This window comes from Callospermophilus lateralis, chromosome 3, assembly GCF_048772815.1.
Source record: "Callospermophilus lateralis isolate mCalLat2 chromosome 3, mCalLat2.hap1, whole genome shotgun sequence".
Taxonomy (NCBI): domain Eukaryota; kingdom Metazoa; phylum Chordata; class Mammalia; order Rodentia; family Sciuridae; genus Callospermophilus; species Callospermophilus lateralis.
Genome location: NC_135307.1, coordinates 42,873,387 through 42,897,079, shown reverse-complemented (window position 1 = coordinate 42,897,079; position 23,693 = coordinate 42,873,387). Strand labels below are relative to the sequence as shown.

Below are 23,693 nucleotides of genomic sequence, written 5' to 3'. Positions count from 1 at the left end.
AACTTATTCCTGAGACATCAACCATTACAAAAGATTTTTACTCTTTGAACCATTCACTTTTTGTAGCAGAAAACACACTGAAGTTCCACAGATACCTTTCTTCTTGTCTTTGTAAAAGATCTTTACAAGTAGGATTTTTTCATAGTTCAAAAGAAAACAACTTTCTTTGCTAGTCAAAGGAACATTTATTCTCTAGCAAAGAATAGTTTGGGCGCAGTAGCGGAAGCCTGTAATCCCAGCAGCTCAGGAGGCTGAGGCAAGAGGATTGAAAATTCAAAGCCAGCCTCAGTTAAAAGCGAGGTGCTAAGCAACTCAGTGGGACCTTGTCTTTCAGTAAAAAACAAAATAGGCTGGGGATGAGGTTGAGTGTCCCTGAGTGCAATCTCCAGTACCAAAGAAAGAAAGAAAGAAAGAGAGAGAGAGAAAGAAAGAAAGAAGAGTTTTGAGTATTCATATATTTCAATAGAGGTATTTTTAAAAGTCATGGGCTAGGGATGGTTTATGCATGCCTATAATTCTAGCCACTTGGGAGGCTGAGGCAGGAGGATTGCAAGTTCAAGGCCAGCCTCAGCAACTTAGTGAGATGCTTAGCAATTTAGCAAGACCTTGTCTCAAAAATAGAAAAATAGAAGACTGGGGATGTGGTGGTAAAGTGCCCCTGGTTCAATCCTTAAACCCCACCCCCCTAAATGTTATCATATTTGAAGGTATTTTTTATTTTTATTTTTACTTATTTTTAAAAATATCTATTTTCTAGTTGTAGTTGGACACAATACCTTTATTTTATTTATTTATTTTTATGTGGTGCTGAGGATGGAACTCAGGGCCTTGCACGTGCTAAGCGAGCGCTCTACCGCTGAGCCACAACCCCAGCCCTGAAGGTATTTTTAAAGGAAATTTTTAAAAGTAAAACATAACAACTGTTACTATTTCTGTTTTCTCTTTCATACTTTGTTCATATTTAGTATAATTTTTTTTTTTTTTTTTTTTTTGGTACTGGGAATTGAATCCAGGGGGCGCTTATCCACTGAGCCACATATCTCCAGCCCTTTCTTGTATTTTATTTAGAGACATGGTCTCACTGAGTTGCCTAGGGCCTTGGTGAGTTGTTGAGGCTGGTTTGGAACTTGCAATTCCCCTGCCTCAGCCTCCTGAACTGCATGGTGTATGCCACCATGCCCAGCGACAGTTTTTTTAACTGTAATTTGCTCTCATTATTCTGCAGCAATATCTTCTTGCTACAAGGAAAAATTGTCTTGGTTTCCTTTTTTTTTTTTTTTTTTTTTGGAGATGGGGGTCTTGCTCTGTTGCCTAGTCTGGGCTCAAACTCCAGATCCTTCTCCCTTAGCCTTCTGAGAATTATAGGCATGTGCCAATATGTGAAAAGTGTTTTAAGTGGGCTACCCACTGATATCATTATTGATAAATATCTAATTTAAATTTTTATTTCGGCACTTTATTTCTTGAAACATAAATTTTGGAGAAACTTAAATTTCTTTTTAATAGTGAACAAATAAGGCAGGTGAATAAAGCAGGATGATATTCATATTTTAAATGTTGCTGAAAATCTTCCATATCAATTTGATTTCATAAGGCAGATAGCCTAGTTAAAAAAAAGATGCTCATATATTCAGATACATTTTTGCCTGGTTAGCTTGTATTAAGTATACAGCTGTTTAGCTAGGAAAGGCGGGTGGTGTGTAGAGCAACAATGACCTTTGCAGTGGGATAGACCTAGGTTCATTCAGTTTTACTGCTGAATAATTGTATATTACCTTTCAAACTTGCTTCCTCATTCTTGCAGGGTTTTGTGAAAATTAAATGGAATAATACAAAAGCCTGACAGTGCTGTTCATATAATAGTTAAGTGTTTTTTTCCCCCCCTTAATGTAGTATTATTCATGGCTCTCCATTTTTTTCAGTATCAATTTTTCAGGTATTGAACCCAAGGGGGCTTAACCACTGAGCCACATTCCCAGTCCCTTCTATTTTTTTATTTTTATTTTTTGAAACCGGGTCTTGCTGAGTTCCTTCAGGCCTTGCTAAATTGCTGAGGCTGGCCTTGAACTTGTGATCCTCCTGCTTCAGCCTCCCTAGTCACAGGTGTGCACCACCATGCCCAGTTGGTACCAGTTTTGATAGTCCTTTTGGAATTAAGGAATATAATTTTCTGTGATGATACAGACCTTATTTTTAAATATTTATGTTTTATTTGTAGTTGGACACAATACCTTTATTTTATTTATTTTTATGTGGTGCTGAGGATCGAACCCAGGGCCTCACATGTGTGAGGCAAGTGCTCTACCACTGAGCTGCAACTCCAGCCCGTAAACAGTCCTTATTAATGCTTGAATTTATCGAGGTAATGCTCCAGAAAGAAAAATAGATCAAACTTTGTTTTTGCTTTCATCTGTGATATATCATTGGACTCAAAGTGTATCATGAATTATTAGCTAATGAGTACTTTCGCATTTATATCAAAATAGGTATTCATCACATGTATTGTTAAGTAATAAATCCTGGGCATTTGTACATCCTGCTCCTAAATTTTCAGATAATATGATTTCAAATGTGCCTTCTAGGAATTCAAGAATTTCTCAGAAGATTTAGGAAGTGGAATATAGTGCTTTTAGGTACTAGAAGTCTGCATTTAAAAAAATAATAATACTGAAAAAAAAATAATAATTCTACTTAATCTCAGGATCATAAAAGGATGTACAACAAAGTCTTTTTCACTTTTCTAGTCTCCTGGTTACTTGGTTTCCCTCACCAGAGAAAACCACCATTAGTCATTTTCTAGTGTATCCTTTGAGACGTATCTCAAGGTAGTCTCTCTTGATTGTGGATTCCAAATCTGTTGAACACAGTGTTGAAAATCTCCTGTTGTATGTTTACACTAAAATATAAAAATACCTGTAACAGCAAGAAATGATTTAATCTTCTAAATTGCCTTCTTACTTTATTTCAGATGTCAGAGATACAGAGATGACCAGAATAGATAGAGGCTCTGCCTTTATGGTGACTGATACACAGATTTTCAATACTTATAGAAACAGTTGTGGTTCCAAACTGTGATAAATGCCATGAAAGAAAAGTTTAGGATGCTGTGACAGCATGTAGCAGGGTCAGGTCCTAGAGAGATGGGAGTAGTTGAAGTACCAGCTATTGAACCCAGAGGTGTTTAACCATTGAGCCACATTCCCAGACTTTTTAAATTTATTTTGAGACAGGGTCTTGCTAAGTTGCTTAGGGCCTCACTAAATTGCTGAGGCTGGCTTTGAACTTGCAATCTTCCCGCCTCAGCCTCTCTGTTCACTAGGATTATAGGTGCTCACCACCCCGCCTCGAAAAAGTGATTTTTGAGAAAGTGTTTTTTCCTAGAAATCAGAAGGAGATAAGAAGGGTAATTGAAGAACTTGGAGAAAGCTGGAAAGGTTGCTGGAGAGCTGCCCTAAAAGGGTAGGGGCAAGATTTGGCAAGTCTTTTGTATATACTAAGTAAAACTTTTACTTTTATTTTAAGAACATTGGGAGGCATTGAAATATTAAATGAGTGAATCATTTGATTAAATTTATTTTTCTGTTTTTTTTTGGCGGGGGGGGGGGGCGTGAGGGTACCTGAAATTTAACCCAGGATCTTCCACATGCTAGGTAAGCACACTACCACTGAGCTATACCTGGCCCTTAAATCTGTCCTTTTTTTGGGAGGGGTACTGGGGATTGAACACATGGTGCTTAACCACTGAGCCACCTCCCCAGCCCTTTTTTTATGTTTTATTTAGAGACAGGGTCTCACTAAGTTGATAAGGGCCTCACTAAGTTGCTGAGGCTGGCTTTGAGCTCAGGATCCTTCTGCCTAAGCCTGTGAAGTTGCTGGGATTACAGACTTGTGCCATCACACCTGGCTGAAATCTCTTTTCAAAACATAACTTAGCTGGACATGGTGCACCCCTGTAATCCCAGCAATTAGGGAGCTGAGGCAGAAGGGTGGCAAGTTTGAGTGCATCCCCAGCAATTTAGTGGAACCCTGTCTCAAAAAAATTGGGGAGGGGGTGGATGGGGATGTTGCTCAGTTGTTAAGTACCTCTGGGTTTAAAATAAAAATTAAAAACAATTACTTTACTTGCCCTGGGGAAGAAATAAGACTAGGGTGGGGTTAGGAGGGAGAAGTTAGAAACAAAGAACAGATGCTTGTAGACTTGAACCAGACTGTGAACCAGAAAAGAGGATTGCTGTAATAAAGGTAGAATGAAATGGATTGATTTGAGAAAGATTTAAAAGGTAAAAGAAGTTTCAAGGAATGATTGGGATAAAAGAGTAAGAAAGAAGGTATCATAGACAGTGGATGATGGTGCTGTTCATTAAGAGAATACCATAATACATGTTTTGAGGGACTATGATCATTCATTTGGAGTTGGACATATTCAGTATAAAGTATGTTTGAGACATCTCAGTGGTGTTGAGTAAACAATTTTATAAATGAGTGTGGAAATTGGAAATGAGGCCCGAATCAAAGAATTTTGAGTCAAGGGCTTCTGGAGGTTAATTGTGATCATGGAATGTAATGGAGGACTAGAGCAGTGATTCTTTTTGTGCTCTCCTATTGAACTTCATCTCCAGTAGGACTATAGTTCTTTTTTTTTTAGTTGTAGATGGAACACAATACCTTTATTTATTTATTTTATGTGGTGCTAAGGATCAAACCCAGTGCCTCACGCATGCAAGGCAAGTGCTCTACCACTGAGCCACAACCCCAGCCCCATGGACTATAATTCTTAAACTTATTTGTCTCAGAACTTCTTTAGGCTCTGAAAAATTATGTGGATCCTGAAGAACTTTTGTTTATGTTGACTGTGTCTACTATTATATTTATCAGGTTCAAATTTAGTCTGGGAAATTTTTAAAAATTATTAACTTACGTAAAAAATAATAAACCCCATACATGTTAACATAGTTTGTGAAAGTAACTACTTTCAAATAAAAGATCTGGGAGAAGAGCGGCATTAATTAATTTTTCAAAGTTCTTTAGCATTTCCTTTAGTGAATGATAACTAGATTCTCATATTTGCTGTGCATTTAGTACATTGCATTATGTTGTTCTGATTGAAATGCATAAAAAAAACTTACTCTACAGATGTATTTAGAATTATAATTTTTTTACATAATTATTGATCTTCTTTGATACCATAACAAAATGCAACAAGTAGTAGTTGCTTAAATTTTAATTATAATGTGGGTTCTGATATATCAATGAACTTATTTGTGCTCTCTGATACTAAAATCTATTGGTCTGTTTTATACTTAGAATGGATGACTTACCCATATTTATTTATTTATTTTTTTAATATAATGGGGCTTGAACCCAGGGATGCTTAACCACTGAGCCACATCCCCAGCCTTTTTTATTTAGAGAGAGGGTCTTGCTAAATTGTTTAGGGCTTCACTAAGTTTCTGAGGCTGATCTCAGAAAGTTGTGATCATCCTACTTCTCTCTCCTGAGTCATTGGAATTATAGGCATGCACCACCACTCCTGGCCCCATTTTTAATTTTGTAAAATCATTCATTGGTCATGTGGAAAATATTGGTCCACCAAGTTATACAGGTATTCCAAATGTTGACATATGTTATTCTTTGGTATCAAAAACTCATATTTGGGGCTGGGGATGTGACTCAAGCGGTAGCGCGCTCGCCTGGCATGCGTGCGGCTCGGGTTCAATCCTCAGCACCACATAAACATAAATAAATAAAATAAATATTAAAAAAAATTATAAAAAATAAATATTAAAAAAAAAACGTGTAATTATGACTGTTGATCTTGCCAGATAAGTCTCTTGATGGCAAATATATTTCTCAAAATTATAATTTTTGTATGAAACTTTGAATGTTATCATTGGCAACAAGTGCTGTAGGTTGTTTTACTCGAAAGCCATTCTTCATTAATCTTTGAGAAAATGTTTGTCAGATACCTAAGCCTGAATAATCACAGTCTGTTCTTTCAATAAAAATAATGTAAAAAAAAAAAAGCTGCTACTTTAGCTCTCAAACAGTTGTACTTTTCCTTGACACAGGCATTATTCTTTGGTTTGCAGAAGTGCTTTGTGTTTATTTTTCATTTCCTTGAGTAGAATACTAAAAATGATACATGTTTAAGGGTTGAGATTTTGTAAAAATTAATAATTCTATGCTTCAAGGTTTTTCTTTGAAACTAGATTTTTTTTTCCCCATGCCAGTTCTGGGCAGTGAACAGTATAATTAGTAGTAGTACAGTTAGAGTGCTACTGCCTGGATTTAGAAACCAACAGTTTTAGCCACCATTGCTTTTGCATCATCAAGGCAATGTCAACACAAGAAAGAAAGTGATTCAAGAGAAGAAAGGGCAGTTGTGTTGAATATTAGTAAGAGGTCAATTATGGTGAAGACTGAAAGATGTCCTTGGGTTTTAGTAACATTCTCGAGGTTATTGATTTTGAATAGAGCCAAGTGGGCTGGCTGTGAAGGGTAGATTTCAGTGGGTTGAGGAGTGAGTGGGACGTGAAGAAATGGAGATAGGATGGTAGAAAGCTTTTTTTGAGATGTATTAGAAAAGGAACATGGAACTTTTTCTTTAAAAGCTTGAAAAGCTAAGACAGAGAATGAGTAACCCAGAGTATAATGATATTGAAAAACTGGAAAAGAATTTGCATTTGTCTAGAGGAATACTTCTTAAACTTTAATGTGTCTAATGAGAATCACTTGGGGCTTTTGTTAAAATTCACATTCTGATTCAGTTGATCTGGGTGGAGACTGATATTCTGCATTCCTAATATGCTTCCAGATGGAGAAGTTTTGGTCAGAAAATCTTCCATCAAGTAGCAAAACTCATCTACTGGTATGGAAAGAGAGGTTTTTGTAGAAAGAGGGGTATTTCCTTTGTTGAAACAAAGGGAAGGTGAAGAGGTTAGGTGTGATGGTAAAAAGTTGAAGAGAGGGGCTGGGGTTGTGGCTCAGCGGAAGAGCGCTCGCCTAGCACATGCAAGGCCCTGGGTTCGATCCTCAGCACCACATAAAAATAAAGATATAACTAAAAAATAAATATTAATGAAAGTGCCTATAGAGTGAAATTATATTGAGTGATTTGAGTAAATAAAGCATCGAAAAAGGAAAAAAAGTTGAGGAGATTTCAGTCTGATATTTTTTTATTTTCTCCCTAATTAGGAGATTAAAAAGAATGGTATTATTAGGATTGGCATGGGGAAATGAATATACTCATCTAGTGCTAATGGCTTCATATCAGAGATCCCTTTCTCTAAGCTAACTAGCCAGAATTAGTCTTAAAACATTGATTTGATTGTGTTTTTCCCCTTTACAGATCCTTTTGGGTTCATTACTTAATGGGTCAAATTTAAATGCCTTCAAAGACCCCCTTCTTCAATCACGTATATATACCTGACTGCCACTTGACTATACTTTTGTGCTCTCTATCGGACTCTTACCTCATATTTTTTTCTTCATTCCTAAGCATGGTACCTGGCACATAAATAGGTAATATCCAGAGGATGAGTGAGTTGAAGAGATTTTTTATTTTTTGGTATCTGGGATTGAACTTAGGGGTGTTTAACCATTGAGCCACATCCCCAGCCCTTTTCATTTTTATTTTTTATTTTGAGAGAGGGTCTCACTAAGTTGCTGAGACTTACTTTGAACTTGTGATCCTTCTACCTCAGCCTTCCCAGTCGCTCAGATAACAAGCATGTGCCACCATGCCCAGCAAGAAATTCTTTATGATGGACCCGTTTTCTACTTATGCCTGAAGCACCTATACAAAACACTTTTGGAATCCTGAAACTGGGAAATATATGGGAGGAAGAGTGCTGGATTATTCTTCTCTGTAGTACAATCATAATATGTACTTTCCCTACCCCCACTACCTTTTTTTTTTGTATCAGAGATTGAACACAGGGGCACTTAACCACTAAGCCACATCCCTATCCCTTTTTATATATTTTATTTTGAGACAGGGTCTTGCTACGTTGCTGAGGCTGGCTTTGAACTTGTGGTCCTCCTGCCCCAGCCTCCCTAGCCACGGGATAGGCATGAACCACCTTGCCCAGCTCCCTACCCTTCTTGCATTAACATACCTGCCGTTCAGTTCTCAACCCTGTTTTCTTTTATCTAATGACAGAGTAACAGGGAAATGAAATTATATTTGTTGATTAGCCTTACCAACTGATTGTCCCCTAGATAGGGAATGTTCACTAATCAAATACATGATTCTGAAAAGTTAAATGAATAATTTCTGTAAAGAGCAACTGTGTATGTGCTTCTTTTCAATGGAAGCAGAGGGAAGTGCTTAAAATAAGAAATGTTCTCTTTCAGATTTCTTAACCTAGGACTCTGGGGGGTTCATAGATGATGAACTTCAGGGAGTTTTTGTTAAGATTGCCAAAGTTTGTCCCCGAAAAAAGTATAAAACCCAAAACTTTTGTTCTAGTCTCAAAAGGAAAAATGCAGTGAAAGTTTATGGGAGATAGGTTCTTAACTCCTGCATTCTTCTGTATAAATACAATGTTATGTCTTAGAGCAATTTGTGTATATGTTTCATATAATTGTTGCCTGTGTCATTAGACTTTTGACTCTTTTTCAAAAGTCTAGCACTGGGTGGGCATGGTTGCACAATGCATGGTTGCACAAATTCTGGAGGCTGAGGCAGTAGAATTATAAGTTTGAGGCCAGTCTTATCATTTTAGGGAGACCTTGTCTCAAAGTTAAAAAAAAAAAAAGAAAGAAAGAAAGGGATTGGGAATATAACTCAGTGATAAAGCACCCTGACTTCATTCCCCAGTTACTGCTCCCCCACCAAAAAAAAAAAAAAAAAATGTCCTGACCCTAATACTTGGACAGTACTTAACATGAGAACCCATTCAGTAGTTAGGTGTTGAATAAATTGTCAAGTTTGATGTCTGTTTTCATTGGAGAAAAGCAGGTTATACACAATTGGGGTTGAACTTAATGTAACTCTTATCCTTTTCTGTTTGAGAGGTAAAACAATCATTTTTAAATGCTAAAGCAGGAGTTTTCAACTTAGCAATATAGAGAAAAGGCTGAGCAGAGATAAAAAAAAGGAAATAAAAATTGAAATGTGCTAAAAGATTTATTATCCTCAAGTAACCAGATTTATTTTTTTTTTCAGTTAAAATATGTTTTAGTTTTTTTTTAACAGTGTCCCATTTACATATTGTATTCAATAAACTATATCTACTGTAGAGCATGCCCTTTATTTAAAACAAACAAAACCAAAATGAAGTTGAGATGGGTTCATGGTGAACACCTATAAACCCAACTGATGGGGGTTGCCAAGGCTGGAGGATTGTTTGAAGCCAGCCTAGGCAACTTAGATAGACCTTGTCTTAAAATAAAGTAAAAAGGTCTGGGGGCATAGCTCAGTGGTAGAGGGCCCCTGGGTACAATCTACAGTACTTCAAAGACAATCTTCATATTATTTTTAGTCTTGTGAAATCTTAGCCTAAGTCCAAATAATTTCTGGAAAAAACATGGTAGTTGAAAGTGGGGAGTATATGTATGTGTGTGTGTGTGTGTGTGTGTGTGTGTGTGTATTTTTTTGTATCTACATATAAAAATATTTGTTTTTATCCATAACTCATACCATACACAAAAACTCAAAATCCAACATAAAGGTAAAAGCTAGAACTCTATAAAACTCTACATTATGAAAATCTTTGTGATCTTTCATAGGTACGTATTTTATTTGTAGAAACACCAAAAGTACAATCTTTAAGATTTATTTATATAAATAAGTTTTATATTTTTGAATGTTTTTGATGTTAATTCAGTGTGTCATAGACATATGACTATTCAGTTTATTTAATTCTTCTTGAGTATTAGTAGAATGTTTTAAGGAATTAGTCAAAATTTATGGACATAGAATTTGTGAAATTCCTTTTCATCCTTTTGATATCTGTAGCATTGGTAATGATAAATTTCCTGTTTATACTGATATTGGTCATTTTTATCTTCTCTTTTGGGCTAGTCTGACTTGGGATTATTTTTATTTTTTCCAAGTACTAACTTTTGGCTCATTTGTTTTCTCTATTATTATTTTATTTAAGTTTACTAATTTCTGTTTTTTATTATTTTCTTCTGGATTGATTTTGAGTTCAATTTATTACCCTCTTCCTCCCCTATAGGTAGGAGTTGAGGTCACTGATTTGAGACTTTAAACTTTGTTTTTTAGTACTGGGAATTGAATCCAGGGCACTCTACCACTGAGTTATATCCCAAGCCCTTTTTTATTTTTTATTTGGAGACAGGGTCTTGCTAAGTTACTTAGGGCCTTGCTAAATTGGTGAGGCTGTTCTCGAACTTGCAATCCTTTTCCCTCAGTCTCCCAAGTAACTGGAATTACAGGGGTATGCCACTGGACCTGGTGAAACCTTAAGCATTTAATGCCATATTTTTTTTCCTCTATACTATTTTAGTTATATCCTATAGATTTTTTTATATTTTTTTTTTTAAGTTTTAGATGGACACAGTATCTTTATTTTACATTTATGTGGTGCTGAGGATTGAACCCAGTGCCTCGTGTATGCTAGGCGAGCACTCTACTACTGAGCCACAATCCAGCTCATGTATTCTATAGATTTTGATGTTGTATATTCATTTTCATTTAGTTTGTAATATTTTAGAACTTTCCTTGAAGCTTTCTTTTTTACCAGTTGGTTATTTAGAAGTATGTTGCCTAAATCCTAAAATAATTTGGGAATTTTCCAGATTTTTTTTGTAGTGTTGGGGTTGAACTTAGGTGTTGTGTTTTCTAGGCAAATGCTGCTCTACCACTGAACTACATCCCAAGATCCAGATATTTTTCTTTTATTGATTACTAGTTTGATTCTGTTATCAGAGAACATACTTGATATCATTTCACTTATTTAAAGTTTGTTTTATGACCCAGGCTGTGTGGACTGTTTTAGGTATAAGATACACACATATAAGGAAATTGTCTATTCAGCTGTTTCTGGTTGGAATTTTTTTGTGTCAAATTGGTCAAATTGATTGATAGTGTTGTTCAAGTCTAAATCTGTATTGATCTTCTATTGATTCTTTGGGTAACCTAGAGAGGAGTGTTGAAGTCTAGCATTATTTGTGGATTTGTCTATTGCTCTTTTCTGACAAGGTTTTACTTTGTGTATTTTGAAACTCTGTTAGGCGTATTTTGGATTATTAGTCTTTTTAGTGGATTGACCATTTTTATCATTATGTAATGTCTATTTTTTATTTTTTTGGTGCTAGGCATTGAACCTAATGATCAAATGGGATCATTGAACCCATTGATCTCACACATGTTAATACACCTGGTAATTTTCCTTGTTCTAAGGTCAACTTTGTCTAATGTAAATACGAATACTTGAGGTTTCTTCTCTGTGATAGTGGAGGTTGAACCCAGGGGCACTCTACCATTGAGCCACACCCCTAGTCCTTTTAATTTTTTGCTTTGAAATAGTGTCTTGCTAATTTGCCCAGAATGGCCTCAAACTTGTGATCCTCCTGTTCTGGCCTCCTGAGTTGCTGGGATTACAGGTATGTGCCACTCTGTCTGGCTCTAACATTCTTTATTTTTTCATTTTCATTTTAATTAATTAATTTATAGGGTTTAAAACCTGGGGTACTCTGCCATTGAGCTACACCTCAGCCCTTTTATAGTTTATTTTGAGACAAGGGCTCTCTTTAAGTTGCTGAGGCTGTCCTCAAACTTGTGATCTTCCTGCCTCAAGCCTTCCAAATTGTTGGGATTATAGCTATGTACACCTCCAATTTTCTTTTGATGGTGTTTGCATGGTACATTTTTTCCCATCCTTTTAGGTTTCATCATTTTGTATCATTTTATATATTGGTTTCTTGAAGATAGCATGTTGTTGGGTTGGGTTCTCTCTCTCTCTCTTTTTTAATATATATACATATACATATATATACATATGTGTGTGTATATATATATATATATATTTTTTTTTTTTTTTTTAAGTTTTAGGTGGACACAATATCTTTATTTTACATTTATGTGGTGCTGAGGATGGAACTCAGTGCCTCATGCATGCTAGGTGAGCACTCTACCACTGAACCACAACCCCAGCCCTAGGTTTTTTCTCTTTAAACATTTTTTTCAGTACTAGGTTTTTTTAACCCAGAGATACTATACTATACCATAGAGCTACATCCCTCCCCTTTTAATTTTTATTATTATTTTTTTCTATTCTTTTTATTCCTTTGTTTGCCTTCCTTAAACATTTTTAATATATTTTTAGTTGTAGATAGACAATCTCTTATTTATTTATTTTTATGTAGTGCTGAGGGTCAAACCTAGTGCCTCAAACATGCAAGGCAAGCATTCCACCATTGAGCTACAACCCCAGCCCCAAATTATAATTAATTTAGAGATTTACCACTTAAAAGTAAAATAAGAAGTCTTATGCCATGAGGCTTTATCTTCTCTGTTTATGTTGTAGCTGTTACATGTATTAAAACTATGCTCATTGAAAATCACATGATGCACTATTAAAATTTTTGCCTTCATATTTACTTATTTATTTCTTCTCTCTCTCATTTCCCCTACTCCTCTCCCTTTCCTTCACCTTTCCTTTCCTTCAAAAGCTTTATTTCTATTTGGTTCAAAGATTGGGAGAAATCTCCAGGGTCCTTAAAAAGCTATCTACTAGAGGCTGGGGTAGGGTTGCAAGGCCCTGAGTTTGAGACCCAGCAAAATACACACACTGCCTAGTTGCTGACAACAGGTAGAAGCCCTGATGTCAGGAGATGCTGAGTCCCTTAAAGGCAGCTGGGCCTCTGGAGCCTTTTTTTGGGGAGTTACTGGGGGTTGAACTCAGGGCACTTAACCACTGACCCACATCCCCACATCCCCAGTCCTATTGTGTATTTTATTCTGTGAGTTTTTTTTTTTTTTAAGTTGTAGTTGGACATAATATCTTTATTTTATTTTTATGTGGTGCTGAGGATCGAACCCAGGACCTTGCACGTACTAGGCGAACACTCTACCAGTGAGCCACAATCCCAGCCCTATTTTGTATTTTATTTAGAGAGAGGGTCTCACTGAGTTGCTTAGTGCCTTGCCTTTTCTGAGACTGGCTTTGAACTTGCAGTCCTCCTGCCTCAGCCTCCTGAGTGGTACATGTGTGCTCCACTGTGCTGGCTTTGGAGCCTTTTGAAGAGTTATGTACCCATTTTGACCTGGGAGCCCATAGTCCAGTGGAGGTATTTCTCATTTCTTTCTTTCTTTCTTTTTTTTTTTTTTATTGACGGTCTTGGGGTTTGAACCCAGGGATACTTTACCATTGAGCTATATCCTACCTCAGCTTCTGGAGTCCCTGGGATTACAGGTGTGGGCCACCATACCCAGTGGTTTTTCTCATTTTTAATGTTTTTCCATCACTCCTGAGGTTCCATGTAGTTCTTCAGTACTATTTCATTTTCATCTGGAAGAGTTTTCTTTGTCACTCTCTTTTTTTAATTAAAAAAATTTTTTTAGTTGTAGTTGGACACAATATCTTTATTTATTTATTTTTATGTGTTGCTGAAGATCTAACCCAGGGCCTTGCACATGCTAGGTGAGTGCTACTATTGAGCCACAATCCCAGACCCTTTACCATTCTGTTTAGGGATTGTCTGCTCTTGGCAAATTTCCTTTATCTGAGAATGTTTTTATTTTGCCTTTGTGCTGTATGTTTTTTCATGCTATGTATTCTTTTTTTTTTTTTAAGAGAGAGAGAGAGAGAGAATTTTTCTTAATATTTATTTTTTAGTTCTTGGCAGATACAACATCTTTGTTTGTATGTGGATCGAACCCGGGCTGCACACATTCCAGGCAAGCACGCTACCACTTGAGCCACATCCCCAGCCCCTGTATTCTTTTTTTTAATATTTATTTTTTGTAATTGGATACAATATTTTATTTTTATGTGGCGCTGAGGATCGAACCCAGGGCCTTGCATATGTGAGAGGAGCGCTCTACCGCTGAGCCATAACCCCAGCCCATGCTGTGTATTCTTGTGCTTTATATACCTTTATGCTAGATATTTTTCTGTAGGTATAGAATTCCGGGGTTGCAGTTGACTTCAGCATTTTAAAGATATTGTTCTGGCCTTTATGTTTTCTAATGGGAAGTGAGCATTCATTTGGATTTTTTTTTCCTTATGTGTGTTATTTTCCTCATTCTGCTTTTAAGATTTTTTTTCTTTCAGTTTTTACAGTTTTTGTTTGGTCTGTGAATGATGGTTTTTAAATTTATCTTGTGACAAATGATGAGCTTTTTGAATCAGTATGTGTATGTCTTTTACCAAATTTGGGAAGTTTCTTTTTCAAATGTGTTTTGTGTACCAGTTTTTTTTTTTTTTTTTTCCTTTCTTTCTGAGATTCCAGTGGTGTAAATGTTAGACCTTTGGATATTTTCCTTCAATTCCCTGAGACTCTTCCTTTTTGTCTGCCACCCTCTATCTTTTCCCCTATGTTCTTAAGTTTGGACAAGTTTTACTGATCTGTTTTCAAGTTCACTGACTCTTATCTGTTCGTCTTAATTCTGATTTTGAGACCAACTGTTGATTTTTTAAATTTTTCTTGCAAATTGTACATTTCATTTGTTTTTGTGGAGCTAAGGATCTAACCTAGGGCTTAACACATTCTAGGCTAGTGTTCTACCACTGAACTACTTCTCCATCCCCTGAATTTTTTTTCTTTAATTTTTGTTTGATTGTTTTTTATACTTTATTTCTTGTTGAAAATTTGTTTCACGAATGCCCACATTTATCTCATGTACAATAGTTATATTTGATTTAAAGTATTATGTGATAATTCTTGTATCTGAATTGTCTTTGGCTTATGTCTGTTGACTATCTTTTTCTTTGATGTGATCATATTTTTTCTGAATTTATTCCTAGACATTTGGAATATTATATTATGAAACTTGTTTTATCAAATCCTCTGGAGAATGTTTATTGTTTTTGGTTTTAGTATGTGATCAACCTAGTTAGGTTTAGATTGCTAGTTTTCTCTTGCCCTTTGTGGGTGGTAGTTTCAATGTCATTTCAATTTTCAATGTGCTGTTTGGGTCTACTCAGACATTTGTAACTCATGATTTAGTCTGGATCTTGTGTGTGACGTGTGGCTTTAATTTTTTAATTTTTATTTTTTTAAAAAATGTATCCTTCATAAATGCATCATGGACATGAACTTGGAACTTGTATTGGGGGATCCCTTTCTAGTTCTTTTCTAAGTTTTCCTCCCACATCTTTCAGCTTCCAGTGTCACCATTAGGGGGGTTTGAGGGAGTCTCTCTAGAGGCAGAGAAAACCTCTGCTTGAACCTTCCTGCCTCTTGAACCGTTGCAGAAAAGAATCTAAGATGTTGGGCTGGGGATGTGGCTCAAGCGGTAGCGCGCCCGCCTGGCGTGCGTGCGGCCTGGGTTCGATCCTCAGCACCACATACAGACAAAGATGTTGTGTCCGCCAAATACTAAAAGATAAATATTAAAATTCTCTCTCTCCCTCTTTCTCACTCTCTCTCACTCTTTCTTTAAAAAAAAAAAGAATCTAAGATGCATCAGGTTTTAGCAGAGATGTAGAGTTTTATTAGAAAGTAAAAGGTGAAGTCACATTATCAGATCAGAATACAGTTTATCTCAAGAGTGAAAAGTGCTTTTGGGGTCTTGGGCTGTTCTTTTAAAAGGAAACTTTGTGAGGGGTAGCATGGAAAGGTGTGTGAGGATGAAGTTAATGTTGGCCTGATGAACTCAGTTCTTTGATCGAGGATGACAGGATCTTTATGGTGGTTTGGTCTTCTTCCAGGATCTTCAGGTTGACAATTGTCTCTTCAATATTATAATGTTTGGAATGTGCTTATATCATAGGTTTCTTAAAATACATTTCCCTCTGCCTTATCTAATCTGAAAATACATCATATAGGTTAACAATTCACTTAAGCTTTAATCAAAATGAGGCAATTTTCATAGATGAGTGAATTTACATTTCTGCCAGGAGCAGTATGCCTTTAATCCCAGTGACTCAGGAAACTGAGGCAGGAGGATCACAAGTTTAAAGCCAGCATCAGCAACTTAGTGAGGCCCTGAGTAACTGAGTCAGTCCCTGTTTCAGAATAAAAAATAAAAGGAACTGGGATGTGGCTCAAACTTGTGATCCTCCTGCCTCAGCCTCCTGAATATTAAAACTTTCACAATCTCTTCTCATCTGTTCCATTTACTACCTATGCACGGATATTTACTACATATGTAAAGAACAACAACAGTGCTTTAAGATTCAAATATGCTAAGCAGTCTTGTACTCTTACCTGAGAACTAGGGGATGAACTCCTGTAATTTGGCCTCAAAGAATTTAATTACTGATTTACAAACATTACAAGTGACTATTTTGTAGGTTGCCCTATTGCTGGTTAATAAAAAACACCTGTTTAATCATTGATTGCTTAGTCATTGAATGAAAGTTGTCTTCTAAAATCTTCTGTGATAATATTATTACTGCCAAACTCCTTTAGTTAAAAATTGTCTAAGAAGATATTAAAGAATTCAGTTAGACTGCCATTCATACAGTTTTTTTTAAAAGCTGCTAAAGGTATGAGAGGTACTCAATTGCATACACTAAAAATTGGAGGAAAATAATTTCACTGAATTGTTGTGCTATATTACCTTTTGTATTATGTATAGTTACAGTTTAGTGTAGACAGAGAAGTTAGTTAATGTATTTGATATCACGTAACTGAGGTTTCTACTAAATAAGTTGTGGGCTTTCATAGATTTTTTTTTTTTTTGTAATAATGTTATTTTATTTTTTATGCCTTTATTTTATTTGTTTATATGGTGCTGAGGATCAAACCCAATACCTCGTGCATGCTAGGCAAGCACCCTACCACTGTTTATGTTTTTTTTTTTTAATACTTATTTTTTAGTTTTTGGTGGACAAAACTTTATTGTATTTTTATGTGGTGCTGAGGATCGAACCCAGCGTCCCGTGCATGCCAAGCGAGCACATTACCGCTTGAGCCACCTCCCCAGCCCACTGTTTATGTTTTGATAAAATGTAGAGAGTCTCTCTGATACTTCACAGATTTTTGTTTCGTTTTGTTTTGTTTTTTGATAAAACTGTGTTACACAAGGATTTGTAATAGGTATTAGACTGTTCAAAGTGGGGAAAGGAAGCTAAAGTTAGTTTATGTGGGGTTAAATATGGAGCTAAGTTTTTAAGTGTATGATTTGATTTAATCTTCATAACCAGATAAATTAGGTGTTCATTAGATAAAACATTTGCTATACAAATGAGGGAAAAGGCTCAGAAAGGTCACATAGCTGTTTTCTGATTTACTTTCCTCTTTTAGGCCCAAAATCAGTACTTGTTCCTATAAAACATGAACTGAACAATGTCTCTTGAAAGTACCATTTAACTGGGGAGTTAAGGGAAGGTTTTATAGAGCATTGATGCTGAGTATTGAATAAGGAATTGTTTTAAATATGATTTCAAGTTAATGCTACTAGTTTAAACTACTTGATGTTTTCAGCAATTATGAAATACGCATGGAAGGATTGTAATGGAAGTGAAAACAATGTGAAACATATTACCTAGTAAACATTCAGGTAGTATTGAACACAATGTATGTTATAGTTTATTATCTATAATTTTGATAATATTTTGTTTAGTAATCTTACATGTGATATGATTTCTTTTAATATAGATGTCCTCCTCGCACTTTCTTACCAGCCCTCTGCAAAATTTTTCTTGATGAAAGTGCTCCAGACAATGTGTTAGAAGTGACAGCCCGTGCCATAACGTACTATCTGGATGTATCTGCAGAATGCACCCGAAGGATTGTTGGGGTAGATGGAGCTATAAAAGCACTTTGTAATCGTTTGGTTGTAGTTGAACTTAACAACAGGACTAGCAGAGACTTAGCTGAACAGTGTGTGAAGGTAAGTATTATTTATTGGCCCATTTGAATATCACTTAGAGTAAAAAATATATTTTCCTAAAAAGATAAAACTTTATCATCTATCTTACTTTATTGAGAGTGATTGAGAACAATGGAAAAGACAAGTGTATGGCAGCTGGGAAAAGAAATCTTACCTGTGAATGAAAACTTTGATTTGTTTTTTATTTTGTTTTTGTTTTGGTACTGAGGATGAAACCAGGGGCTCTTTACCACTGAGCTTCATATTCCTATTCCTTTTTATTTTTTGAGACTGTGTCTTACTGAGTTGTTTAGGGCCTCACTAAGTTGTTGAAGCTGTTCTTGAACTTGTGCTACTCCTGGCTCAGCCACTTGAGTTGCTGGGATTATAATCATGAGCCACCACACCTGGCTACCCAGATGTTCTTATGTGCTGCTTCAGCTTTCTTCAGTTCTGGTAATTACAGACACATTGAGATAAGTTATCCATGTTCTTTTTTTTTTTTTTTGGTAACTGGGTATTGAACCCAGCCACACTTAACCACTGTGCCACATCCCCACCCCTTTTTTAATGTTTTATTTAGAGACAGGGTCTCCGTGAGTTGCTTAGGGACTCACTAAGTTGGTGAGCCTAGTTTTGAAATCCTCCTGCCTTAGCCTCCCAAGCCTGTGGGATTATAGTTGTGCACCATTGTGCCTGGCTAAATTAAAGCTATTTTATATGAAAATAGTAACAGACTGCCACAATAACCAAAAACTGCCACCACTTCCAGACATTATCTAAGCGTTTTTATGTGTATTATCTCATTTAGTTTTCAGAAAACTGTATGAGGCAAGTGCCATAATCTGATTATTTATTTATTTTTTTTGGCAGGGGGTGGAGAACGGGTACTAGGGATTGAACCCAGGGGTGCTTTACCACTGAGCATGCACCACTGTGCCTGGCCATAATTTCTACTTTACAGATGAAAAAATTCAAGTATACTAAGTTTAAGTAACTTGCTCAAAGATTATACATATAGTGAGCAGCAGAGTCAAGATTTGAAGATCAGGAAGTCTGGTTCTAGAACCTGTGGATTTAACTATTCAGGGCCTCTATACTCTCTTCAGAATAAACTATTTCTTGTGGGACTAACTATAAATTTAAGAATACTCAAAGTCATTAGTACTAGGTTAGTCATTTATTGGCACTACGTGGTAAACACATTTTGATTTTTGTTTTGTTTTGCTATTCATGTAGGTTCTCACTATATTGCCCAAGCTGGTCTTAGGTTCTGCCTCTTGAGTGCTGGGACTACAGTGTGTAACTTGCCATGATTCTTTTTTTTTTTAATGATTCCCACTTCACACTTTTTTTTTTTTTAAACAATTTTTGATGCTCTAAGTTAGCAGTTTTCAAAGTTTTTTTTTTTTTTTGTCTCAGATTCCCTTTACAAGTCTTAAGTGATTGAGGCTCTCCAGGAACCTTTGTTTATAGTAATTATATCTATATTTAGCATGTTAGATATTAAGATCCAGGCTGGGGATATAGCTCAGTTGGTAGAGTGTCTCACATGTTCAATCCCCAGCAGCACACACACATACAAAAAAAAAAAAAGAAAGAAAGAAAGAAAGATACTAAATGGAGCTGGGTGTGGTATTGCATTCCTTTAATCCCAGCAATCAGAAGGCTGAGGCAGGAAGAAGTTCAAAGCCAGCCCAGCAATTTAGTGAGGCCCTAAGCAACTTACACACTGTCTAAAAATCAAAATACAAAGGTTTTAATGCCCCTGGGTTCAATTCTAAGTAACAACAACAACAAAATAAAAACTTGAGAAATTTTAAGTATTGATTTCTCTTAAAATAACAAGCTTTTTTACATGTTAACATATATATTTTAAAATTTTTTCCTTTCTTTATATGACAGTAGAATGTATTTTGACATACGTACATGGAGTATAACTTCTTCTGGTTGTACGTGACGTGGAGTTACACTGGTCATGTATTCATATATGAACATAGGAAAGTCCTGTCCAATTCCTTCTACTGTCCTTCCTATTCCATCCCTCTTCCCTTCCCTTCATTCCCCTGTCTAATCCAGTGAACTTCTATTCTAGCACCCATAAAATGTTTTTAATGAAAATTAACTATTTCCAAAAGAAAATGAAAATAAGTAAGAGACTATCATTCCTGGGCAATTTTGGAAATCTCTTTATAAAAACCTATAGCTAAATGGAAGTCAGCTAGATCTTTATATTTGCTTCTGTAGTCAATCTGGTGCAATATCATACCTTATGTAGCTTCTAGAGAATTCAACCATACACTCATGAGAGAATGAGAGCAAAAGAGACAAAGCGCTGTAGAATTACTATGACATGTTTAACTTGAAGATTCCTTGAAAGGATCCTAGGGACCTGGAGCTTCCAGACCATATTTCAGAATTTTCTGTCTCTGTGCCTATAGATTTGTGTCTCTTTTGTCTACAACTTCAAAGGAAGGAGGGATCTATTCCTTCTTAAGGCTTTCTTCCTTTATTCTTTCTCTCTCTCTCTTTTTTTTTTTTTTTTTTGTACTAGGGATTGAAGGGGCACTCAGCAACTGAGCCACATCCCCAGTCCTAATTTGTATTTTATTTAGAGACAGGGTCTTATTGAGTTGCTTAATGCCTTGCTTTTGCTGAGACTGACTTTAAACTTGATCTCCTGCGTTAGCCTCCCTAGCTGCTGGGATTACAGGCATGTGCCACCGTGCCTGGCCCTCCCTTATTCATCACTTCACTTCATGTTTTTTCCAGATCTGAAATTTTACTTCATTGCTTATTCACTGACTTATATTTTCAAACTCTTTTTTTAATTGTTTCTTTATTCCTAGCAGATAGATATAATGAAGTCTTGAGCGTCTCTCTTTTTCTGGGGGGTGGTTGTTTTTGTTTTATATTTATTAAAATAATAATTACACATATGTATATAGCCATATATATTTATATAATTTTTTGAAGGGGTTCTGGTGATCAAACCCAGGACCAAACGGCAAGCAGGTGATTTCTAATATTTTTAAGCCTACTGTTAAAACAGTGTTACGATTAACTTAGCCCTTATTTGGGGCTGGAGATGTGGCTCAAGTGGTAGCGCGCTTGCCTGGCGTGCGTGCGGCCCGGGTTCGATCCTCAGCACCACATACAAACAAAGATGTTGTGTCTGCCAAATACTAAAAGATAAATATTAAAATTCTCTCTCTCTCTCACTCTCTCTCTTTTTTCTCTTGTTTAACTTGAAGATTCCTTGTCCTCTTCTCATTCCCTCCCCTATCTGCCTCCCTTATTTTTCACTGATCCTTTGAAAATAAGTTGCAGAATAATGACATAATTCTATCTTTGATAAATAACAGTATTTCAGTAAAAAATAATTTCCAATTTATTAAGCCCAGTGGTCCCCACTATGTCTATTATGGTTTAAAAATAGCCAGAAATTTACACAATGCAAATCCAAAATTTACACATTGTACTTTATCATTACTCTTTTTATTCTCATTTAATGGAGAATAAACAGCTCTCCTCTTTTTCCCATGACACCTTTTTACAGAGTCCAGGCCATTTGTCTTATGTAATGTTCCCACATTCTAGATTTGTTTGATTGCTTATTCATGGTTAATTTCAATTTGAAAAGTTTATTTGCACTCTGCTGTGTTGGTGTTTTGCATAGTTTTTATTGCATCACATTGGAAGGCATATAATGTGAGGCTGTTCCATTATTGATAATCTGCTACTTAAAAAAAAAAAAAGCAGGAGCTCCTTCTTTGGCTGTGGATTGTACTTCAGCTGTCCTCTTCCTATTCATAGTCATGCTCTTAGGAAGAAGAGTAGTAAGAGGTTTACACTTAGTCACTATTCAGTCCACAAAAATTAAGTTTGTGCTTGTTTAACTCCCCTGAAACTATGGGAAAATGATCATCAGTAGCATCTCTGTTATCAAACTTTGTGGACTTTTTGCAGCCCTTAACTTACTGGATCTTGGATCTTGATAGTGTTTGACATAAGTCATCATTTCATTCTTTTTGAAATTTTATCCTTTAGATTTTGTCACACGCCACTTTATTTTTTTCCTTCTCTCTCTCTCTCTCTTTTTTTTTTTTTTTTGCAGGTTCTTATTTAACTTATTCTCAAATGATAGTATTTTCTTTCTTTCTTTTTTTTTTTGAGAGAGAATTTTTTAATATTTATTGTTTAGTTTTCGGCAGACACAACATCTTTGTATGTGGTGCTGAGGATCGAACGCGGGTCGCGTGCATGCCAGGCGAGCGCGCTACTACTTGAGCCACAACCCCAGCCCAATGATAGTATTTTCTAAAGTCCTGTTTTTACTTCTTAAAACTACATATATTTTGCCTATAAATGGCAGTCTTATCAGTCACTTTAATACCATTTATTCTATATTCTCACATTTTTATCTCTGTCCTTGACCACTGTTGAATTCTAGGCTTCTTATTCAAGGCCTTACTGGACATCTCTTATTGGATGTCTTAGCTCATTGTCTTTCACTGCAAGTAAATTCCTATTTTGTTAATTGGCATTAAATTCCACCCTGACATTCAAGACAAGAAACTTGATCTTTTTTACTTCCTTTCTTTCTCACCACACAGATAATTGATGATCAGATCCTTTTTTAGTTTATTTTCTACTCTTTGTTTCTCCTGTTATTTTCTATTAAATATTTGAATGTTTGCATTTACCAATAACTTTTCCATACCCCATTCTCTACAGTTATTAGCTAGAAATTTGATTATATTATCTTTCAGCTTTAAACTTTTCTTGTCTACTGGATAAAGTCTTAAGTTTCTGTTATGCCTTTAAGATTGATGGACCCTGTTAGTTGTACCTGAACACCTTAAACAGCATAATTTAGAAAATAAAAGTAGAGTTTTATTTTATTTTTTGGTATTAGAGGTTGAATCCAGAGGTGTTTACCACTGAGCCATATTCCCATCCCCTTTTTTTTTTTTTTTTGATATAGGGTCTCACTAAGTTGCTTTGGCCCTTGTTAAATTGCTGAGACTGGCCTCAAACTTCTGCTCCTTCTGAGTGGCTGGAATTACAAGCTTGCATTGCTGAAAATGGAGTTTTGATGTTCTGATATTCGTAAATTAAGTGTGAGGATGATGAGCAATAGTAATTGCTGGCATTATCCAACTTTTTTTTTTTTTTTTTTTTTTTTGGTACCAGTAATTGAACCCAGGGGTGCTTAATCACTGAGCCACATCCCTAGTCATTTTTATTTTTATTTTTTTTTGAGAGAGTCTTGCTAAGTTGCTTAGGTCCTTGTGGAATTGCTGAGGCTGGCTTTGAATTTACAATCCTTCTGCCTCAGCCTCCTGAGATGCTGGGATTACAGGCATGCGCCACTGTGCCTGGCTACCCAACTTTTATTAATGTTTAAGAGCTTGTACCCTTTTGCTAAATTACATATAATTCATTAGTTTGCCATATGTAAGTTTTATCATTGAAATCTCATATATGACTAACTTTAATATGGCTTGAGCATTTTAAATGTGGCTTCTCCAAATTGCCATTGTGTTGTAGATATAAAGTGTACACGTGATTTTTGAAGATAGCACATAAAAACGTTAAATATATCAGTAAGTTTTTAAGTTGATTATATGTTCCAATGATGATGCCATGTTTATATTGGGTTAAATTAAAATTATTATTGAAATAATTGTTTTGTCATTTTACCTTTTTTAATGTGGCTACTAATATTTTGGAGAGT

General features: G+C 35.8%; 1 protein-coding gene across 17 annotated transcripts in view; it reads left to right on the top strand.

Moving 5' to 3' along the window:
- Positions 1 to 23,693, top strand: part of Hectd1 (HECT domain E3 ubiquitin protein ligase 1) — a 92,150-nt gene that overhangs the window by 3,518 nt on the left and 64,939 nt on the right. For all 17 annotated transcript variants that reach the window (XM_076850145.2, XM_076850136.2, XM_076850142.2 and 14 more), the window contains exon 3: positions 17,740 to 17,974. In XM_076850145.2, the coding sequence (XP_076706260.1) occupies positions 17,740 to 17,974 (235 nt within the window). The remainder of the gene's footprint in view (positions 1 to 17,739; positions 17,975 to 23,693) is intronic.